Source organism: Adiantum capillus-veneris, chromosome 27 (genome assembly GCF_014529385.1).
Source record: "Adiantum capillus-veneris isolate H3 chromosome 27, ASM1452938v2, whole genome shotgun sequence".
NCBI lineage: Eukaryota > Viridiplantae > Streptophyta > Polypodiopsida > Polypodiales > Pteridaceae > Adiantum > Adiantum capillus-veneris.
Genome location: NC_140957.1, coordinates 1,568,435 through 1,591,757, shown reverse-complemented (window position 1 = coordinate 1,591,757; position 23,323 = coordinate 1,568,435). Strand labels below are relative to the sequence as shown.

The following is a 23,323-nucleotide window of genomic DNA, read 5'->3' as shown; positions in this document are numbered from 1 at the left end:
AGACATTGAGGAAGGTTGTAGGAGAGGGATACAGTTCAGCATGGTGATGGCGGGTTGGAGAGAGAGAGAGAGAGAGAGAGAGAGAGAGAGAGAGAGAGTTTAGGGTGTTGGAGAAGTATAGAAACAGAGGGATCTAGAGAAAAAGAGAGAGAGAGAGAGAGAGAGAGAGAGAGAGAGAGAGAGGGGGGGGGGGGGAGGATTACGCAAGGGAGGGAGGGGAGTGAAGAAGAGAGTGAATGGGTGAGAGGAAGGAAAGTAGTAGGTTAAAATGACATATCGAGGCCAAGGGAGGGAGAGAGGGAATGGGTGAGAGAGAGAGAGAGAGAGAGAGAGAGAGAGAGAGAGAGAGAGAGAGAAAAGAATTAGGTTAAAATGACACGTGGAGGCCAAGGGAGGGAGAGAGTAGCAAACTTATGGGCAGAGGACATGGTAGTGAGATGGAGGGAGTGAGTGAAATCAAGGCTGAGAGGAAGAGAGGAAGAAGTTAGTGAGAAAGAGGTGTGGAGGTAGGGAGAGAGAGTAGGAGAGCAGAGAACAGAGGATAGGGAGGAAGAGAGGGGATATGTGGAGGTGGTGGAGGAGAGGGTGGCGAAGAAGAGCTGGTGGCTTTAGTGGCCAATGAGGGCGGCAATGGTGGTGCAGCAGTGGCCCTCCCCTCCCCAAAAAAACTGGCTTCCACAAGCTCGCTCCATATCCTAACTCGTTGTTGTGAAGGGAACTCTCGATGCATAGAAGCATCCATGCATAAGAGAGAAGTTGTGGCTCATGATTCCTAGGAGTTTTGTGCGTTGAGATAGAGGTCGGAAGGGTGATGCTCAAGAACGCACTTGTTAAATCTCAAGAAAGTGTTTTTATTGACTCTGCGCCCGCCGCCTCCACCAATGTGGAATGCTCGGGACTGAATCCACCTGCCTTTGACCCTTTCTAGTTATAGCTCACAGATAGAAGCTGCCAAGACTTGGGTTGTTACATCTGGCCACATCAGCTTGCTTAGTAGGCTGGGCACGTCAACGTATAAATGTCAGAGTAGCAATGATGGCACAATATGTGTGTGTGTGTGTGTGTGTGTGTGTTGACATATACATACATATATACACACACACATATACACATGCGCGCGCACACACACACACACATATATATGTATGTGTGTGTGTATGTGTGTGAGAGTGGTGAAAAATTACACACGCCTAATTGCTCTCTGTCGCGAGCTCTTCTGCGCGCTGCTGCAGCCCACTGCGCCTGCGTCAGCAAGTGTGTGTGGGTGTGTGTATGTGCGTGTGTGTGACATGCGTGAACTCAGATTCTGGGCACCCATAAGACCAGCGTGGATTTCTCGTTCAGAGCTCTCGGAGACCTGCTGCAGCAATTTGCGCTCAGCACAGTAATATGTCCCTGCGCAGTCAAACCCTGCAGCCCTGAGCTTGTTCGCCCCCTGTCAGTTTCTGTGCGACTTGCCGAATCATCAACGCCAGGAAAATTACAGCTCTGTACAGTTAGTGACTGTTAATAATTTTACAGGCTATACAGTTTGCAATTTTACAGGCTTTTCTTGCAAGATGTATGTCTTCCGTGGCAGATGTAAATATTTTTGCAATCTCTATGAATAGATAAAATAACAAAAATAAAAAAAGTCTTTTGTTTTGGTTTTGGACGTGGTCCGGTTATTGTATGACAGAGTTCCAATGTGTTTTCAAGCGTCGTAAAGCCATGGATAATGTTTCAGAGAGTGTTTCTGAAATCAAAAGCTGTCTATATGAAGACTTCGAAGAAGCCCGAAAAGCTTGGAATGGTCAGGCACCTGTCCTTGAGGTGCGCATTCCAATACAAGACCTTATGGATCCGGTAGCGCAATACGCCATGAATGCAATCATCTTGTTTTTCCCGAGAAAAATGCCAATTGCGCAAGATGTCAGACAATGGGTTGATTTCCTTCTCAATCGCCAAGCTGTCTGAGGCGTTTATTTTGGTGCTCGGGGTTTCTATGACGTCTTACTGGCAGACACTGAAGCTAGAAACCTTTTGCTAGAGATGTCTCCGCTTTCTTTTGGCACGCAGATGACTCATGTACTACCGTGGGCACTTACGAAGGACTATCAAAGTCTTATTCGTCACAAATGTCCTGTGTGGGTGGAAATTGTTGATTTCCCTCGCATGTGGAGGCATTTTCTTCCGTTGCTGGCTGCTCAGCTCGGCAAGGTAATTTGCCCTCCGAAATTGGATTCGAATACCAATAGGTTTTGCATTCTCTAGGATACGGACAAGCAAACCCCGGATGGGATTATGGTGGATTCAGGGGATCCATGGGTTGGCAAGCGTCCTTTTAAACTCAAATGGGGCAAATTTGCAAACTCCTATTTCCGATGTGGTAGATTTGGTCACATGCAGTCTGAATGTCCTGAACCAATTCTACAGCCCCCTCTTTCGGTTGTTCCTGCTTCTGCCTTTGCCCCTATAGGCAAATCTGTTGGTGAAGCTAAATTGATGGAGTTTCTACTATGAAGGTGATTCCCAATGTAGACAAAGGGAAAAACAAAAATCCGCAGTTTACTGATGTTGGGAATGTAAATGCAGGGAAAGGCAAAAATGCTGGGTCAGGTGATGTTGGCTCATGGGTGGTGCCTAAAAAGGCGGTGAAATTCGCGCTCCAACTTCCTCCCGGAATTATGTTCCTCTGGTTAACGCCAACAAGAATGCATCGTTTAAGCAGCTTCCTTGCAATGACAATCGCACGTTGATTGATGCTTGGGAAAAAGCGATGCATTCTTATAAGGATGTGCTTCTGGGTGAGGCTTCCACCTCTCAAGCAGATCCTATGGACAAGTCTCCTGCTTTCACTCAGCGGATGGGGTCTGGTGTGGATGTGGTGGATGGAGATGTCCATATGGGCATCTCGACTTGATTCATGTGTATCTTGCCATTGTACATATGATTTCTAATGCATAGTCGCATTAAATGCATTACATACAATGTGCGTGGGTTATGTAACCTTGACAAATGGCGATTGACCTGGCACTATGTACATACATGTAGGGCAGATATAGTTGTTTTGCAAGAACACAACCAGCATGACTTTGCTAGTCAGTGTTCTTATTTTGCTGGTTATTGGATTGCATATGCTGGTTTGCAAGACTATTCAGGTTTATTGATGCTGGTTCGGCATGAGCTTCAGCCAGCTCTCTTGTACCATGATCCGCAGGGCCGTTGGATGGTGGTTCAATGCCTGTTGAATGGTCAGGTTTATGAATTTGGAGGTGTTTATGCGCATACAACATCTGGGCAAAGGGTTGCTCTATGGCGAGACATCTCTACTCGTTTATGGACTTCGAATGCATTCCTTTGTGGTGATTTTAATAATACCCCTGTGATGGATGATAGTACCACAGGTAATTCACATACGTTGTCTGCGGAAAGGCTAGAATGGGATAATCTGTTTGCTACTACTCCGATGATTGCTCTATGGCAGCATTTGCACCCAGATGCCTCTAAATTTACTTTTCAACATGTTGCTCACTCTTCTTATCGAGCGCGGTTCGATCGATGGTATTTGCTTAATCTGCAACAATATGAGGATTTTGTATATGAGGTCAGCATTGATTATACCTTACAGTTATCTAATCATTACCCTGTTTTGTTGAATGTCAGTTTTGGGCAGTCTCTTTGTGATCGACCTCTTTCTAGAAAACGTCTGCTACATATTAACAATGCTTATCTTGCTCATGCGGCTTTTCGTGACATGATTTTTGATATTATTCCCCCGCTTCTTGCTCATATGCATTTTGATCTTGATGCTGCCTGGTATCGCTTTGTTATGAGGGTGCAAAGTGTCATTTATGACTAGTGGCACGCATTACATGCAGTGCACTCGGGGGGGAAGTTAAGGATGCGAAGCAAGCCTATCAACAGTTGCAAGTGTTGGCTGATTTGCAGCCTTTGTCTGACTCTGAGATGTCGGAGTTGTGTGAAGCTTGTGTGTGTATTCAACATAATGACAAGCGAAAACTTACTAAATGGCAGACGCGTGCCCGTCAACAGGCTTTCATAGATAAAGGATGTGCTTCGAAGCAATTTTTTAAGCATTTGTATCATACGAGGGTCTCGCAAGCAATTAAGCGGGTTATGCTTTCCCCAGGCGTTTGAACTTCTTCAAAGCAAGAACTTGTTGATGCCATGGTTTTGCATTATCGACAAATGTTTGCTGCTCCTTCTCAGGCATCCTCGGTTGCTTGCCATGGGCGTCAATTGATGCTTTCCTTTGTTCATCCGATTATATTCCCACAGGATGCATGTTGCCTTGAGGACCCCTTCACTGCCTCGGAATTGCTTAGTGCGTTGCTTGCTTTAGGCCGTCGGCTGTCTCCCGGTTGGGATGGGCTTACTGTGGAATTCTTCCTCTCCTTTTGGGAAGCTCTTGAACTTCCATTGCTTTTCATTATGAATGCAGCGTGGCAAAAACAGGATTTACCACTATCTTGGAAAGAAGGTTTACTTAAATTGTTGCCTAAGCAAGCGCTTTGCGAGCGATTCTCTCACTGGCGCCTGATTACTTTGATGCCGGTGATTTACAAGTTATTGGCTAAGATGTTGGTGCACCGCATTAAGGATCATCTTCTTGCAGGACTCCATCAGGCTCAATATGGTTTCATTCCACGTCGCCAGATTATGGACGATTTGGCTAATGTTATGATTGGAATGGAGTATGCTAAGTACACTCATCAGGACGTGCTGGTTATGCAAGCTGATATTGAAAAGGCCTTTGACAGTGTACAGTGGGATTTCATTGCTACCACGATATGGTGCTTAGGGTTTGGTCCTAAATTTGCCAATGTGGTTTATTTCTTGTATGCATGTAGCACGTCTTCGAGGATCTTGGAAGGCGAACTAACATACTCTTGGCCTCTTGGTTGTTCGGGTTGCCTCCTTAGTGCCCTGTTGTATGTTATAGCCACTCACCCGTTACTGATGTATCTTGATCACTTGACTTCTATTGAGCGTCTTCATGGTTTGCGGTTACCTTCGGGTCGTATCTTTGTTGGCTAGGCTTACGCAGATGATTCCTTGTTTATGCCTCGTAATCAGAAGGATGATGTCGAAGTGATTACGGAAGCCTTGGAACTTTTTGGCTTCACGGCTGGGCTTAAAGTCAACTTTTGCAAATCGAAGCTTCTGCCTCTTCGTTCTTGTAATTGGACAGTCTATTGTGGCCAGGTGAGATTGTTCCTCAAACGTGATTACTAGGCATTTGGGTTATCCAATTGGATGGAATGTCACTCATTCTCAGAAAGTGGATTGGATTATGCAACGTTTGAATGTCAAATTGCATTACTGGAAGTTTTCCACTTGGCCATTACATGTTCGTCTGTGAATTGTTCAGAGTATCCTGTTGGCATATAATCAATTCTTTTTGCAACTGATGCATTGGCGTCGTCGTTGTCTTGATTCTCTTATGTCAGACATTATGTCCAATTTGTGGCGGGACCAGGCTCAGAAAAAAGGCTTGCGCTTGATGTCTATGGAGAAGCTTTGCACTCCTAAACGCCTGGGTGGCCTTAACATCTTGGCTTTGCGCAGGCATATTCTTGCTCGGAAAGCAAAGTTGTTACCTACACTTGCGCAACAAATTCAGCCTTGGACTCTTATGTTTGCATACCTTGGTCAGCATGTTGTTACTTCCTCTTTTGGCCATTGGCAACCATCTATCTGGGAGGTGGTTTTTGGCAAGATGGAAGGGTACATTCCTGGATGTCCTCTTGCTTCCACTTTGGTGTCTGCTGGAAAGAGGTTACGACTCATCTTTTTCTCTCTTACTTTGGTCGACCGCTCCCCTCGCCAGGCTTACTTTCTCTCTAGCCGTGGTATTCGGGTGGTTGAGGATGTAGTCAATGAGGCTGGATATACTTATGAGTTTCCTTTCGCCGCTCGCCGTTTTGGATTGGGCATGCATTACCGTCAATTTTGGAGAGAACTTCAAAGTATGTTGCTTGACTTTTTGCCAATTTCACCTTCACGTGATGGTGATCGCATGTCTGATTGGGATCTTCGGGAGACGCCTTTTCGAGATATTTTTGTGGATCGAATTTATGCTCTTCTTCTACCACAATCATGGCTTGATGATCATTGCAATGCCCTTTGGCACATGCACAAATCTGATCTCTGGTGGAGGAAGCTGCTTTCTACCTTGTGGAAAAGCCATTTGCCTTTGAAGGAGCGACTGTTTCTTTGGCGTTGTTTGCTTGGAGTGCTTGTTGGCACTTTTCTTAGGGCGCGTCATATTCGCCCCTCCTCTTGCGTCCGTTGCTCCACTACAAAAGAGGATATTTGCCACTTGCTGTGGGATTGTTGCATTACTAGAGACTTCCTTTGCCACGTATCTGCCTGTATGCGGCTCTGCTTTCCTGGGGTTGTTTTTCACAAAGGTTCTGTATTATATTTTCTCGCCGACACTACGGCGTGTTGCGGTCTTCTTTATGTGGGTTAGATACTAGGCTTATTGGACCCTGTGGAGTCAGCGTAATGCTTGCATGTTTCATCGTACTCATGCAGACCCATTCCAACTCTTCAAGCTTTCTCTCAGGCAATCGTTACGTTTTGCTTTGGAAGTTGGTGATATCACCGCAGAGATACATCGGCTTTCCTATGAATGTTTCTAGCTACTCTGTACAGCTGAGTAGTTCTGTGTTCTTCCCGTTGTACATTACCCTTTCGGTGGGTTTTCCTCGCTTTGAGGTTTCCCACTAGTAAATTAATCAAATAAATTTACAACAAAAAAATGTGTGTGTGTGTGTGCGTGTGTGTGTGTGTACATACGTACATACATATATATGTATGTATGTATATACACATATGTCTATACATATAGATGTAACCCACGGAGGCCCACTACTAACCTAACCCACCTAACCTTATTCTCTAATACAATATAGATAAAGAGAGCGGTGAGGTATTCTTATCCTCACTCTACGCTCCACTAAGATTGTGTGCTCCTGCTTCTCCCCCTTTCCCCCACACAAGCACGCACGCATTCGCACTTCTCAAAATAGGAAGTACCAATTTGATCCTTGTGTGTTTGTGAGAGAGGTAGAGAGGCAAAGGTAGTAGCCATGTGTGCATATGGTCCACAACGATGTGCATCCTAGCTCTATAGGACTTAAGACTTGGTAAATCACTCGAGAGCAATTTTGCCAAACCATAGTTGAGAGTAAGTAGCAAAAAGCAGATGAAATGCGTTTTTTTTCTTATTGAAGCTTTTAACACATTCCACACGGATAGAAAGGGAAACTGGGTCGTAAGCTACTTGTGTAAAAGGGGAGAAAAACTATTTGTACGTCTCTGAAAATAGAGTTTCACTTATAACTTGAGGAGTGCAAGGAATCCCTTTCTTTATTGTCGATACTTTCGAAAAGTAGTGTGACTCTAAATATGCCTCTAAAAATAATCGGCAAGGCATGGAGCCTTTTCAGTAAGAACTCAAGCTTTGAGTCTGTTCACCCTTTTTAGATGTTGATGTAACCTCCAAAGACTAGGACAATTTTGTGGGCTCTCTACACTCAACCCGAGGAAAGGATTTTCTCACCTAGGGCATTGGAGATGTTTAAGCAAGTGCTTTCTACTTTAGTGCACACCTCAACCACAAAAGGAGGCAAACTCAAATTATACCAAAAATTGACTATACTTGGAAACCGAGAAGCATAAATATCGTCGCCTCATTCTTGCGCTCGTGCTCTCCTTCTTCATCGATTCCTATCTCTTTCACATACACCCAACAACAAACCAATCCCATATGATAGTATAGATGTGAAAAATTTAAGAGAATAAGATGTTAGAGCTTATCTCGATTCAGCTTTGAAGACAACGATCACCTTTAATCCTTGCACCATGATCACAATCTTAGCATCCCAAGATATGTGTGTGTGTGTGCATGTGCGAGCGTGCGCGCGCACACACAGAGAGAGAGAAATAAAATGTTATATTAACATCTTCAAAAGGCCAGAATGACCTAAGAGACCAAACTAAGGCCAAGAGAGAGAGAGAGGACCAGATTGCACGATCAGAAGTGCCTCCTTTCGGTAGTCACCCAGAACATTTGGCACCCAGCCATAAAGATTGTAAGCTCCTGGCCTTACATTGTTGATGGTAAAGCTTCCATCTTTGTTGGCTATGGTCCAAAATTGATAGCCCTGGAAAAAAGCAATAGAATCTTTTCTAAACTTTGAGTCAACCTGAACATGCTCTCAATGATAACTCATCAAACACTTTGCACATGCTTCCTAGCTTTAGGCTGAAGCTGTAACTTTTCTGCAACATAAACCTTCTCTAAGAATCATACTGCTATGGAATTGACTTACCTTGCTGTCTATTTGCCAAGATCCAACTTCCCCAGGGGCAGCAAGGCCCAAGGTTGCATTTGCAGCAGGAGTTATGGTTGCTGATGAGAACCTGATTTTGAGTAACCACGCAAAGTTGATCAAGGAATCAAAGAGGTTGATTGCAAAGACGTTTGTTTACTAAGGAATCATTTTGTTATGGAAGAGTAACTATTTAGTATTTCCTTAAATAATCAGTCTCTTTCTCTCCAGCTCTTCCCCTCCTGTGTCCACTAATTTGTTGTCCCCTCACTACCACTTGCTGCATCCTACATCCATTCACCCCCATTTCCCCCTCCTCACCTGCTCCTTTGCATTCTTTATGCAACAACTCGTCATGCCTTATTCATAAGGAGCTTAGGAAGGAAGGTGGATATTCATACATTCACCACAACCACTTTCACTACGCATATGAAGAAATTGTTTGAGAAGCAAAAATACAAAGAGACACGTAGTGTGTTCCATTCTAGAGACTTTTCATAAAGTAGATTCTATGTCCATTGAGTTACTGATAGAAGATTTTCTGCCTACCAAGACCATGATAGAGCACCAAAGGTACATCTGAGATCTTTGCATGAAGAGCCGTCTTACCTGGTCGTGAACATTCTTAAATGTAATTAAATTATGACAAATTTCTTGCCTTGATGACCCATTTCCATCCCTCATTGATGCTTCTAAGTTCTTGCAGATGGTTTGTATTTTTGTGCCTTGATGTTAGATTAAACATAATGAGATGTGCTTCTTTTATGCCAAAAACATGCCTATTCATTACTACTGCCTAGTTATATATTATAGATATCAAATAAAATAATAGATTGCTTTGCTTGATGCACTATGCATGGAAAGTGCCTTCTGCAATTGGATTCTTAAGCCTTCAAATGGAGTGGTTACGATTGTCTAAACTACATGACCATGAAGTTCGACTCAATGCATTCGATAATCGCAATGCTTGTTGCATTGTGATCATCCAATACTACAACACGATGTTGACTGCCACAATTGCCATGCCGAAAGCTTGAACTGCATTCATTGAAGAGTGTGTTGTAGGCTAGGTTAGAGGCTGAGCTTGATTGGGATAGTGTGTCCACAAGTGGTTGATGCTGCAGTTTGCTCTATCAAGCTAGAGAGAGAGAGAGAGAGAGAGAGAGAGAGAGATTTTGAAGATGGAAAGGACATAGATTGCTGTCCCGGCTTCAAATTTCAAACGCCCACCCCCAAGCTGGCCTGCAGTAGTTCATGAGGAGCTATGGGGCCACTCTTGGCGGCAGCCATGCACTGACCACGTTGTCGTGAATCCATTGGGCAAAAAAGTATAGCTCACATTTCCGGACCCACCATTTCATGGGAAACGCCCCCCGCCGCCCCCCCTCCCTCCCTCCCTCCCTATCACGGGGTCCATTTGAAGGAATCAAGGGTCCGGGTGAAATCTGCCATCCATTTTGTTTAAAGGGTACTTTTTACTTTGCACAGTGGGAAAAAGACTGGCAAAATCCTTGCGGCCTACGAACTAAGCCTATGTAAATAACGCAGAGCCTCATGCTGTATGTAATCTCGACACACGTCAAAGAAAACTCTCTCTCTCTTTGCCCCTCTCTCTCGCACACATACTCACACACACAAACACATTCACACCCACGCACGCAACGAAGTGTGCTTTCAAATGAAAATCACCCTCAATCACAACCAAGTTATGGATTGGGATCAAGAAAACGTGGAAGGTGATCATATGCTTGAAGAGTTCTTTGATGAGGATTCAAACAATGTGAAAGTATTGATAAGACTTCGAGGTACTCCATGAAGAAGGTGATGTTCTTGGAGAAAACGGGCCTCTTGATTAAGGTATTTCCGGATCCAAATTTCTATATGTCCACAACATATTTTCCCTTTGATAGAGAGACATATAATTACATGATAAGAGTGCTTCAAAGTGGCCTCTCCACAACACTGGAGACTCTTAAAACCTATGACCCCAGAGACATGTTGGATTTGAAGAAGTGGCGCAAGATGAAGGATGAGCTTCATGTTGGGCGTGATGAGGACAGTAAGCTTTGTTTATACTTGAGAGATTCGCAGACGGTGAAAGTATTATGTTTTGAAGATTGAGAGGATATTGGAAAAGTTGCCCACATTGTTGAAGGATCAAAACACCAAGGGTTTAATAAAACCCTAATTTCCATCAAATCCAAATGGTGTATTGAAGTTAGGAAGCATGGTATATCTACAATGATATACAAGAGAGTGAAGATGATATGGTGGATCTCATCAACCACCTCAAGGGTGCACTGTCAACTATACAGAAAGAGGTGTATTCCAAGGATCCCAAAGAGATTGAAGTCATCAGGCAACAGTTGCAAAACATGAAAGGGATGCTCTTAACATTTGTGATTCCTACGAAGATTGATCTTCCCGCCAAAGGAAGTATTACACAAATCCAGGCCCACGTTAAAGCAACTCGGCGTGGTCATGGTGTGCCACTAGTTCGCACAAATGAAGAACAACAAAGCATAGATCTTCATGGAACTAGCCAACCTTCCAAACCATTGCGTCAAATGGATCAACTCAGATGCAAACACCAAAGGGGTAGATCTTGTGTCCGTTTTAATGGCCTCGTATTTGGTGTCCACAAGCAACCTTCCAAACCATTGTATCAAACGGTCAACTCAGACGCAAGCACCGAAGGGGTAGATATTGTGTCTGTTTTAATAAACTTCCTCGTATTTGGTGTCTACATTGTTGCACCAAATCCTTGCTAGTGGATTCATCACACCCACGTGTCACACGTGCCATGCTCTCCTCCCAGTAAAGGCTATGCACATCAGCAAAAATATCATACAAACTCTAGTGGGTTAAGTGATTCGCGTTTGTAATGAAGCTAAGAGTTTTGGGGGGATGTTCTCTGCTTGTCAAACTAGTGGTTCATAGGATGTTGAGTATTGCTTTACACTGAAAACGGGGAATACTACGCATCAAAGCTTCCATCGTTAGAATGCTACTTTTGTATTCCTCTAGTCGAAGCCATGTAATGACGTATTTATGAGAAATCTATTTCAAGCTTCTTTTCAATACAAGCGGTCAATTTTGATAAGTTTTATCCTATTTTGATTAAAATCAAACGTTATTCGAGTGCCCTGTAAATTTTTACCTTTCTGGTGATATTTCTGAACTCTGCAGAAAAAATAATATCGGCCATAATATGTTGAGATTACTTTTATGGCATACAGTTTGAAATGTCTAACTCTGTGGGAAAAACGTAATCTCAATACAATGTGCAGAGATTACTTTTTCTCCAAAAGTTTCAATTAGCAAATCTCTAGGGAAAAAGTAATCTTTGCAAAATGTGTTGAGATTACTTTTTTTTCCAGAGAGTTAGAAATTTAGAACTATCTGCCATAAAAGTAATCTAAACAAGACACACTAAGATTACTTTTATGACAGACCGTTCTAAAATTCTAACTCTCTAGAAAAACGTAATCTCTGTACATTATGCTGAAATTTCTTTTTGTCCAGAAAGTTAGAAATTTTGAACTGTCTTTCTAACTCTCTGGAAAACAAGTAATCTCAACACAATTTGTCGAGATTACTTTTTTTCCAGAAAATTAGAAATTCAAAACTATCTGTCATAAAAGTAATCTCAGCACATTGTAAAGAAATTATTGTTTTTCCAGAGAGTTGGAAATTTAAAACTGTGTTCCATAAAAGTAATCTCAGCACGTTGTCCAGAGATTACTTTTTTTCCAAAGAGTTAGAAATTTTTATGTGGTAAAGTGTGAGTTGTTTCGAAGTTTTTTGACAAGTTGGATGCATTTGCATGCTCGTGTCTACTTTATCTCCATGGAAAACTCCACTCTTTCCAACTCTCTACATATACAAAATCAAGGAGGTCTGAATAGTAATATGCATGGAGTTTTGAATTGCTTAAGTGTTTGAGCCAAAATGTCTATGATTTGAGATGATACCTTTAACCAACCAAAAGAAGCCCAAGCACAAAGAAACAAACTCTATTGTAATCAACCATTGACAGATCCTCTACTCAAGGAACGAAAGTATGGGCACTGAGTCGAGATCACTTTATGTACATAAAGAATATAACCAATCAAACGAACTTTATGTACGTAAAGAATATAATCCATCAAACTAATCAAATGACAATTATATCCAAAGCAAAGATTTACGAATGTAAACACTGAACTTTACATTGTATGCAACAAGAAAGGCTTCAAAATGTAGAGGTAGAGAAGGTCTCTTAATAGTTACATTGACACGGAGTGACAATTATATCCAAAGCTAGCGTTTGATACAAAAATGATGATCACATTTTGATGTAATCTCAAAATATTTCAATACAAAAAGAACAGCTATGTGTGTCAAGTACGTTCAAAGCTAACTCCCAATACAAAAAGTGGTGATCACCTTTTGATGTAATCTCAAAATAGTTTAATACTAAAATTATGGTATAGCCAACCGTCACTTCACCGAACTGCTTGTGCAACCACTCGTTGAGCTTCTTTCTCGTAAAATAAACCTCTTCAAGCTGGAACCAATTCTTTTTAAACTTATATGCATCAAAAAAGGGTATAGGTCTCTTGCAAACTTGACAATAAATGCTTCATTCAAGACATGCAATTACCAGATTGAGTTGAGGTTTCTTGTCTTTGAACGTGGTCTTGATCAACAATCTCATTGCAGTCATTATTTAATATCCAAAATCAATTGCATTTGGTTGTTGGAGACATTGCAAACAACAACATATCAATAAATTATCAATGAAATTGTTGGTACTTAATCAAAGAAAACTACACTAAAGCTATCAATCTTTGCAGTAATGAATTTGCATGATTCGCGGGGATCTTCTAGCTCCTCTTTGACTTATAGATTTGAACAGTGTGTACTTAAATGCCTTAACACTCTTCAACTAAATGCATACGTTTAATTGAAGCTTAATAAACTGCTCAATTATTTTGAAAGAGTAAAAGCAATGCATACCTACACACACTCGGTAACAGTCTCTCCATGGTGACAATTGAGAGTGAGTTAGAGAGCAGTATCGATGACCGTGGTCGAAAAAAAGAAGATGGACGCACCACATGGGCATTGTAAAATGCCACAAAAACCCAATGAGATCTATACAAACATGTTAAACTTAGACTTCGCTTTTTTTTTCTGTTGTGTAATATGTAACAATGAAATAATCATACCCATCCAAAACAGGGAAGAATGTAAAAATATAACTTCCTAAATCGCGAGTCCCAAAGAATTATCGAGTATGGTCTCCTATAGTACGCTCCGAAACAAAAGGGTACCACATGCTGTCGACCCACTACACCACTGAGAGAACATCTAGCAGTAATAGATTTTTCATCCATCTATCAAATAGTAGTTTAATAAGTTATAAGAGCATAAAAATCTACATTACATAAACATAGTGTTATTTTCCTCACAATGCAAAGACATTGATAACGTTTGTAGAAGCCTCAAGATCTAAAACATCGTCGATAACTTGGACATCTAGGCCAAACTAAGCCCGACTAGATCGCAAGAGAAACATAACTCTTTTATGACACCTACATTAAAATGAACATTTACATTGTTTACCTTTGTTTAATACACTAATCGAGATTTGCACAATTATACAAATCTATATTAGCAACAAACCTTTCCAAAAGTTGCTCCATATTCAAGTCTGAATATGGAGCAACTTTTGGAAAGGTTTGTTGCTAATATAAATTTGTATAACTGTGCAAATCCCGATTAGTGTATTAAACAAAGGTAAACAATGTAAATGTTCATTTTAATGTAAGTGTCATACAGGAGTTACGTTTCTCTTGCGATCTAGTCGGGCTTGCGGGTCTAAATACCCAAGTTATCGACGATGTTTTAGATCTTGAGACTTCTCTTTGCATTGTAAGAAAAATAATACTATCTTTAAGTAATGTAAATTTTTATGCTCTTATAACTTATTAAACTATTGTTTGATTACCGCCAGATGTTCTCTCAGTGTGGTGGGTCGACAGCATGTAGTACCTTTTTGTCTCTCTTTTTGTTTCGGAGCGTACTATAGAAGACTATACTCTTGACAATTTCTTTGAAACTCTCGATTTAGAAAGTCGTATCTTTACATTCTTCCCCGTCTTCGATAAGTATGATTATTTTACTGTTACATATTACACAATAGAAAAAAAATGTGAAGTTTAAGTTTGACATGTTTGTATAGATCTCATTTGGTTCTTGTGGCATTTTACAATACCCATGTAGTGCGCATATCTCCTTTTTCTCGACGATGTTCATCGATACTGCTCTTTGACTCACTCTCAATTGTCACCATGGAGAGACTGTTACCGAGTGTGTGTAGGGACACATTGCTTTTACTCTTTCAAAATAATTGAGCAGTTTGTTAAGTTTCAATTAAACGCATGCATTTAGTTGAAGAGTACTATGACATTTTTGTACACACTATTAAAATCTACAAGTCAAAGAGGAGCTAAAAGATCCCCATGAATCATGCGAATTCATTACTGCAAAGATTGATAGCTTTAGTGTAATTTTCTTTGATTGAGTACTAACATTTTCATTGATAATTTATTGATATGTTGTTATTTGCAGTGTCCCCAACAACCAAATGCAACTGATTGTAGATATTATGTAATGACTGCAATGAGATTGTTCATCAAGACCACGTTCAAAGACAAGAAACCTCAACTCAATCTGGTAATTGTATGTCTTGAATGAAGCATTTATTGTCAAGTTTGCAAGAGACCTATATCCAATTTTGAAGCATATATTTTTTGGTAGTTAAAAAAGAATTGGTTCCAGCTTGAAGAGGTTGATTTTACGAGAAAGAAGCTCAATGAGTGGTTGCACAAGCAGTTAGGTGAAGTGACAGTTGGCTAGACCATAATTTTAGTGTTAAACTATTTTGAGATTACATTAAAATGTGATCACCACTTTTTGTATTGAGAGCTAGCTTTGGACGTACTTGACACGCATAGCTCTTCTTTTTGTATTAAACTATTTTGAGATTACATTAAAATCTGATCATCATTTTTGTATCAGACGCTAGCTTTGGATATAATAGTCACTCCGTGTCGATGTAACTATTAAGAGATCTTTTCTACCTCTACATTTTGAAACCTTTCTTGTTGCATACAATTTAAAGTTGAGTGTTTATATTCATTACTCTTTGCTTTGGATATAATTATCGTTTGATTGCTTTAATTGGTTATAATCTTTATGTACATAAAGTGATCTCGACTCAATGCCCATACTCTCGTCCTTTGAGTAGAAAATCTCTTATTGGTTGATTACAATAGAGTTTATATCTTTGTGCTTGGGCTTCTTTTGGTTGGTTGAAAGGCATCATCTCAAATCATAAGCATCTTGGCTCAAACACTTGAGCGATTCAAAACTCCATAAATTTGTATATGTAAAGAATTGGAAAGAGTGGAATTCTCCATGGAAATAAAGTAGATCAAGCATACAAATGTAAAGTTGAGTGTTTATATTCGTTACTCCTCGCTTTGGGTATAATTTTCGTTTGATTGGTTTGATTGGTTATATTCTTTATGTACATAAAGTTCGTTTGATTGGTTATATTCTTTATGTACATAAAGTCAAATCAACTCAGTGCTCATACTCTCATCCCTTGAGTGAAATTTTCCATCGAAATACAGTAAATCGAGCATACAATGTAAAGTTGAGTGTTTACATTAGTTACTCCTTGCTTTGGATATAATTGTTGTTTGATTGGTTTGATTCTTTATGTACATAAAGTTTGTTTGATTGGTTATATTCTTTATGTACATAAAATGACCTAAACTCAATGTCTATACTCTCATCCCTTGAGTAGAGAATCTCTTAATGGTTCATTACAATAGAGTTTGTTTCTTTGCGCTTGGGCTTCTTTTGGTTGGTTGAAAGGCATCATCTCAAATCACAAACATTTTGGCTCAAACACTTGAGCAATTCAAAACTCCATGCATATTACTATTCAGACCTCCATGACTTTGTATATGTAGAGAGTTGGAAAGAGTGAAGTTTTCCATGGAGATAAAGTAGACACGGAAATACAAATGCATCCAACTTTTCAAAAAACTTTGGAAACGACTCACACTCCACCACATAAAAAATTTATAACTCTTTGGAAAAAAAGCGTTGTGCAAAGATTACTTTTATGACACACAGTTCTAAATTTCTAACTCTCTGAAAAAATAGTAATCTTTGCACAATGTGCTGAGATTATTTTTTTGGTAGATAGTTCTAAATTTCTAACTCTCTTGAGAAAAAGTAATCTCAACACATTGTGTTGAGATTACTTGTTTTCCAGAGAGTTAGAAAAATAGTTCCAAATTTCCAACTCTCTGGACAAAAACTAATCTCTGTCCAATGTGTTGAGATTACTTTTTCCAAGGGAGTTAAAATTTTAGAACTATCTACCATAAAAGTAATTTTAGCACTTCTTGTCAAGAATATTTTTATGGCAAACAATTCTAAATTTCTAACTCTCTAGAAAAAAAGTAATCTCAACACATTGGGCAGAGATTAGTTTTTCTCCAGAGATTTGTTAATTGAAACTCTTTGGGAAAAAAGTAATCTCTGCACATTGTGTTAAGATTATTTTTTTTCCAGAGAGTTAAATATTTCAAACTGTATGCCATAAAAGTAATCTCAACACATTGTGGCTGAGATTTATTTTTTTTTGAAGTTCAGAAATATCGGCAGAAGGTAAAAATTTACAGGGCACCCAAATAATGTTTTGTTTAAATCAAAATAGAATAAAACTCATCAAAATTTATCGCTTGTATTGAAAAGAAGCTTGAAATAGATTTGTCATAAATACGTCATTACATGGCTTCGACTAAAGGAATGCAAAAGTAGCATTCTTACGATGGAAGCTTTGATACCTAGTAGTTATTCCCCGTTTTCTTGGGTAAGTGTAAAGCAATACTCAACATCCTCTGAACCACCAGATTGACAAGCAGAGAACATATCCCAAACCTCTCAGCTTTATTACAAACGCGAATCGCTTGACCCACTAGAGTTTGTATGACATTTTTGCTGATGTGCATACGCTTTACTGGGAGGAGAGCATGGCACGTGGGTGTGATTTGTGACTCCACTAGCAAGGTTTTGGTGCAACAATGTGGACACCAAATACGAGGCCGTTTATTAAAACGGCCACGAGATCTACCCCTTTGGTGTTTGTGTCTGAGTTGGCTCGTTTGACGCAATAGTTTGGAAGGTTGGCTAGTTCCGTCAATATCTATGCTTTGTTGTTCTTCATTTGTGCGAACTAGTGGTACACCATGACCAAGCCGAGTTGTTGTAACGTGGGCCTAGATTTGTTTAATACTTCCTCTGACGGGGAGATCAATCTTCGTAGGGATCACAAATGTTAAGAGCGTCCCACCACATCATCTTCACTCTCTTGTATATCATTGTAGATATACCATGCTTCCTAACTTCAATGCACCGTTTGAACTTTATGAAAATTAGGGTTTTATTAAACCCTTGGTGTTTTGATCCTTCAACAATGTGGGCAACTTTTACAATATCCTCCCAATCTTCGAAACATAATACTCTCACCGTCTGCGAATCTCTCAAATATAAACAAAGCGTACAGTCCTCATCACGCCCAACATGAAGCTCATCCTTCATCTTGCGCCACTTCTTCAAATCCAACATGTCTCTGGGTCATAGGTTTTAAGAGTCTCCAATGTTGTGGAGAGGCCACTTTGAAGCACTCTTATCATGTAATTATATGCCTCTCTATCAAAGGGAATATATTGTGGACATATAGAGATTTGGATCCGGAAATACCTTAACCATTTGATCATCAAGAGGCCCGTTTTCTCCAAGAACATCACCTTCTTCATGGAGTACCTCGAAGCCGTCATCAATACTTTCACTACTCGCATTCCTTGAATCCTCATCAGAGAACTTCTCAAGCATATGATCACCTTCCAGGTTTTCTTGATATCAATCGATCACTTGGTTGTGATTGAGAGTGATTTCCATTTGAAAGCACACTCCATTGTGTGCGTGGGTGTGAATGTATTTGTGTGTGTGAGTATGTGCAAGAGAGAGGAGCAAAGAGAGATAAAGTTTTCTCTGACATGTGTCGAGATTACACAGTGTGCCGAGATTACATACAGTGTGAGTCTCTGCGTTACTTTGATGTGGACCGGGAGTTAGACTCTTTAAAGTAGGAAGAGAGAATGCTACTCATACTTGCGCGAACATAAATAAAGGAATCTACTTTAAGCTCGACTTCAATGCACAAAATATAAGGCGTTGTGCTGCGCCGCCGAAAGTAACGACTGTGCCGAGATTACTTTTTGTGTCGAGATTACAATTGCACAGTGCCGAAAAAATCCGCGATCCTCATTGAATCTTGATCCAACTTTTCACTACCATCCTTGATCCCTTCACTATGACCCCGTGTTACATATAGACGAGGCCCCCCTCCTCAGAAATCTACCTCTACCAGGCACTTTTCAGCGCTATTCGTGGACGAGAGGGCTCAAGCTTTGATCGCAGTGTTACCGGTTCAACTGAACCGGGCCTTATAGTTCCTATGAGAAGGGGCTCTATCAGCCTCTATGCCAATGGAAACATTAAATGTTATCATCAAGATTATCTCTTATCTATTTTAGATTCGCAAACTATAAAAAAAGATTGTGAAATACAAATATGGAAGTGTTCATGACCATGATTTTGAGGAACGCTTTTCAAGACAAATCTTGACAGATGACGTGCAAGATTAAAGAGGGAAAAAGGCATGTGCACTGTAGGTGGTACAAAGTGGAGACGAGCTAAGATTGTCTCTTTTATATAAAAAAGAATACACAATAGATAGCCAAACTCATTCGGTGAGTTGGTTTGCTTGGTAAGAGACAATTCATGGCACATTCGTGTGAGTTCAAAACTTGCCTTGGGATATTTTAATAAGCGTTTACAAGAGTGGGTTGTGGAGCAAAATGGAATCTATAAAGTTTCTGCCTTATAAAATTGATATTAAAAAGTTTTTGAAATTCAAAAGTTGCGAATTCTTTACAAATGTTGTTCTTTCTGAGTTCTTTTTCACTTGTGCAATTGTGCGGTTATTGTTCTTTGCTTGCATGCACAGCAACTCATGAGTGACTCTCTCTCTCTCTCAGCAAACTTTCAAGGTAGTGAGAGTTTTGAGGGCTCGGTGAGGCTATTGCGATGGCAGAGATCGATCTAGAATAAGAGAACGAAGAGAGTGCGAGTGGAGAACAGGAAGAGGCCAGGAAGCTCACAAGCTATAGGTTACATGAGATTCGAGCCCTGCCGGTTTGGTTGAGTTGTAAGGGATTTGTTGATGCTTGAAGATATTGAAGGTGTGTGTGCGCGCGCAGAGAGAGAGAGAGAGAGAGAGAGAGAGAGAGACGCCGGAGGTAGGGGGGATGGGGCACAAGGGGAGATAGGGGAGAGTGACTAGGGGGAGGGAATCTTAGATGATAATGATTTTTATTTAGAAAGTCCGAGGTACTGTATGCGCCCACGATTCAAATAAAATCATGTACAAAATGGGTGCTTTGATATTAAGAGCTGAGTCTCACTATGCATTAGGTACATTAGTGATATTTAATAAAGCAATATTATTATCACACAATAATATTTATGATATTACTTATATGCAAGGGAAAAACCCTAGAATATAACAGCGATACTGATACTTATAATTTTTTGTAACCAATGAGAATTCAAATCTAAAAGCTCTCCAAGATTTAGGTTGCTTCCTTTCCTATTTGAAGTTAAGTGAAAGAGCCCAAGTTCTCCTTTGCTTTTATTTAGATTTAGACAAAGAATTTGTGGGACTAAGCTAGAAACACACTAATACTTAATTTCACTAAAATCTTAAGAAAGTATGTCAAACACATTTCAAAAAAGAAAATGAAGAGAATCTTGGACAGATTCTCCCCCTCTCTCTCTTTCTTGGTTGGAGCCGCGGAGGAAGGGGGAGCCGTTCTTTCTCTCTTTCTATTGTGGCCGGCCCCGCTGGCTTCTCTCTCTCTCTCTCTCTCTCTCTCTCTCTCTCTCTCACACACACACACACACACACAGTTTGCATGCAGTGCTTCCTGTGAGGACGTGGATTTGGGCCTAGAAGAGGCAAGGGATGCACAGAGCAAGGGTTGATCCAGATTCTAGCAGCAACACGTATGACCATTTATGGCATAGAGCAGGGACTCATTCGGATGACAAGCAAATCCAACACTTTTGCAGAGGCATGCACCGAGTAATGATGGGGGAGCAGGTGGAGGCAATAACATGGGCATAGGAAGGTAGGGAACGAGATAGTGGAAAGGAGCCCCAACGGACAGAGTAGCTAAGCATACATGTACGGACAGTGAAGCAGAGGGCGAGACAATGGTAACGAGGGCTGCTAGTAGTCAATGGCAGAGGATGATGGCAAAGAATCAAGCGAGGCTAGGAAGCGCTCGAGAGGGGAGACTAAGTTGTTTGGTTTTTTTTTTGGGAGGGAATCTCAGAATTATTGATTTTTTTTAAAGTAGCACCAGTAGTAGAAGATAGGGGACTCGGTTCTAGAACAATGTTTCTAATTTCCAAGAGTGAGTGCTTGAGAGTTAGGGAATGGTGTGGGTCAGGAGACTTTTCTAAACTAAGAGAACTCTTTTTTTTCAGACACACCAAAGGGCCCACAGGGAGACATGTTACATGGTTGCGCAAGGGCCGCGTACCATCGGGCAAGAGCCACGAGTAGGCATCACCATGGCTAGCTAATTGATGCACCACGTGTTGGGAACGACAGAGAGAACTCGTAGCATCCAGCTAGGAACTCAATTTAAGAGAGCCCATCAAAAATCTAAGGTGCAGAGTAAACGGGGGCATCCCCTCCAAAAAGTTAGCAGCCAATATAGGCACAAAAATTTTGGGACGTAATCTAGATCTTGTGTATGGGTCCTTTTCTCATTTGATTAAAAATATGATCCGGTACAAATAATCTTTTTGAAAAATCGTTGAAACATGCAGATAGCTATACATAAGGAAATCCACGTCAACCTCCTGGCTCCGCCCGTCCCTTCCCTCGCCTTGCGGCTCTTGCTCTCCCTTTGCCTCCTTATCGTAACCCTTTTCCTCTTTTTCCCCAAACCACCCCCCCCCCCCCCCGGGCAAAAAAACCCACTCCCCGAGAGCTGGAAATCACATCACGCGCAGAGAGAGAAGAGGAGAGTTGGTTGCGCGAGCCAGTTCCTTTTGCGAGCTGAGAGCCCGCGAGAGAGAGAGAGAGAGAGAGCTGGCAGTGTAACCTCCCCTGCGCAGAGAGCCTCCTGAGGATTCGCGACTCGCTAGGGAGCAAAAAGGAGTAAGGGAGCTGCCCATCTGTCTGCCGCGTGATTCGAGAAGAGAGAGAAGTCCAAGCTTCTAGAGGAGGCTGGAGGATAGCGCCCCCTATTTCCCAGTAAAGCAATTGCGAATTTGCGACAGTTTATAGAGAAAAAGAATCTTCGCAAGGCATCTGCTATTTTTTCTTTTTGTTGCGGTGCAGACAAATAATTATACTAGTACTGCCGCCGTCTTCGGCGGCCTCTCTCTCTCCCCCTCTCTCCCTCTTTATCGCGTGCAAAGGGGCTTTTTTTTAGTTTTGGACTTTAGCCTACAGGTTGCAGTTTGTGACACGTGTAAAGGAGCTCTCCCTTCGGCCACATTATGTTAGTAGATATAATCGCTACCTTGCTCGTTTCATTTTATATTAGCTAGAATCTTCCCAGATCCCTCCACCCATTTTTCGCATAGCAGTGCAGCCACACTAAAAGTGTACAATGAACATTGTGAATTAGGCTCGAGTCGTTATAGTTTTGGACTCTTTCCTCTAGCCATCACGCCATGTTGTCTTTGCTACAAAGCAGACAACCCCTTGAATGATTAAAAAAACCTATTCACATCCCCCCCCTCCCCTTTTTCCTCACAAGGCCAAGAGCATGGTCGCACGTGCCTATTGCTCACTCGTGCTACCTTCTCTCCCACTTGCAAGGGTTTGGGCCACACGTCTGACCCTTTTCACTTTCCGCTTTCATTAGAAATGGAAGATCTTACAAGATTCCCCTCTTTCGATTTTATGAAAATCGTTGGCCCTAGTGTGCACTTCATCACCTACATACCATATTGGGTCTCTTAATTAATGTAGCTCTCCTAATGGCTTCAAAATATATATATTCATTACTTACATAGTGTAAGGACACTCTAAACAGAAGAAAACTAGAAGGGAAAACAAGCAAAGAAAAAGATAAATGTTCTGATGTGGACACAATCATCTCTATTATGTGGACACAAAAAGTCTTTTGACTTTTCACTTTCATAGGTCTTTTCATTTCTTTCTTTCTTTTTTCTTTTTTTTTAGCAAAACTCACAATTGTGAGTGAATTATATTGATCATCTCAAAAAGTTTACAAGGACTTGTCATGCTCTGTCGAGCCATGACATCATCCAGAGACCATACTTATATCGGCTATCTGAAGAGCCACCCCTAACGACCTGCCCCCTTGCCATTGATACACAAGGTTAATTATCATGTTCTTCACAAATCTTCTGTTTTCAAGATTTTCCCCTTTCCTAAGCATTCCGTTGACAACAAGGCACATGTAATCCTAGACTAATCATCAGAGTTTTGCTTGCGCCCAAGCGTCCATATTAGCGCTCTACTTTCTTGTATAATTTCTACGAAGCTTGCCACCTCAGGAACTCCTTCAAACACACGGCGGTTCCTTGTTTGCCATACATTATGTACAAAGAAGTATCTAATAACTTGAGTGCAGATGAGGAGGGCAAGACTACCCAAGTTCTTACCTCCAAGGAGTAAATCAGTCTTGAAAAAACCAATTTTCCATGTTCTTTGGACCCACTTGCATATTTTACCTGTAAGACCTCTAATATCTGGGCATTCCATAAATAGGTGGGCCAGATCTTCACTAGCCAAC

General features: G+C 40.9%; 1 protein-coding gene and 3 pseudogenes across 6 annotated transcripts in view; 2 read left to right on the top strand and 2 right to left on the bottom strand.

Annotated features, from left to right (window-relative positions):
* Nucleotides 1–23,323, bottom strand: part of LOC147421395 (uncharacterized) — a 215,291-nt gene that overhangs the window by 49,110 nt on the left and 142,858 nt on the right. For all 6 annotated transcript variants that reach the window (XM_086503336.1, XM_086503337.1, XM_086503339.1 and 3 more), the window contains 2 exons: nucleotides 8,346–8,436; nucleotides 8,036–8,177 (listed from right to left, as the gene is read on the bottom strand). In XM_086503336.1, coding sequence (XP_086359462.1) covers nucleotides 8,036–8,177; nucleotides 8,346–8,436 — 233 coding nt within the window. The remainder of the gene's footprint in view (nucleotides 1–8,035; nucleotides 8,178–8,345; nucleotides 8,437–23,323) is intronic.
* Nucleotides 11,502–14,035, bottom strand: LOC147421399 (uncharacterized; annotated as a pseudogene).
* On the top strand, nucleotides 14,050–15,251 carry LOC147421397 (uncharacterized; annotated as a pseudogene).
* On the top strand, nucleotides 14,337–15,089 carry LOC147421398 (uncharacterized; annotated as a pseudogene).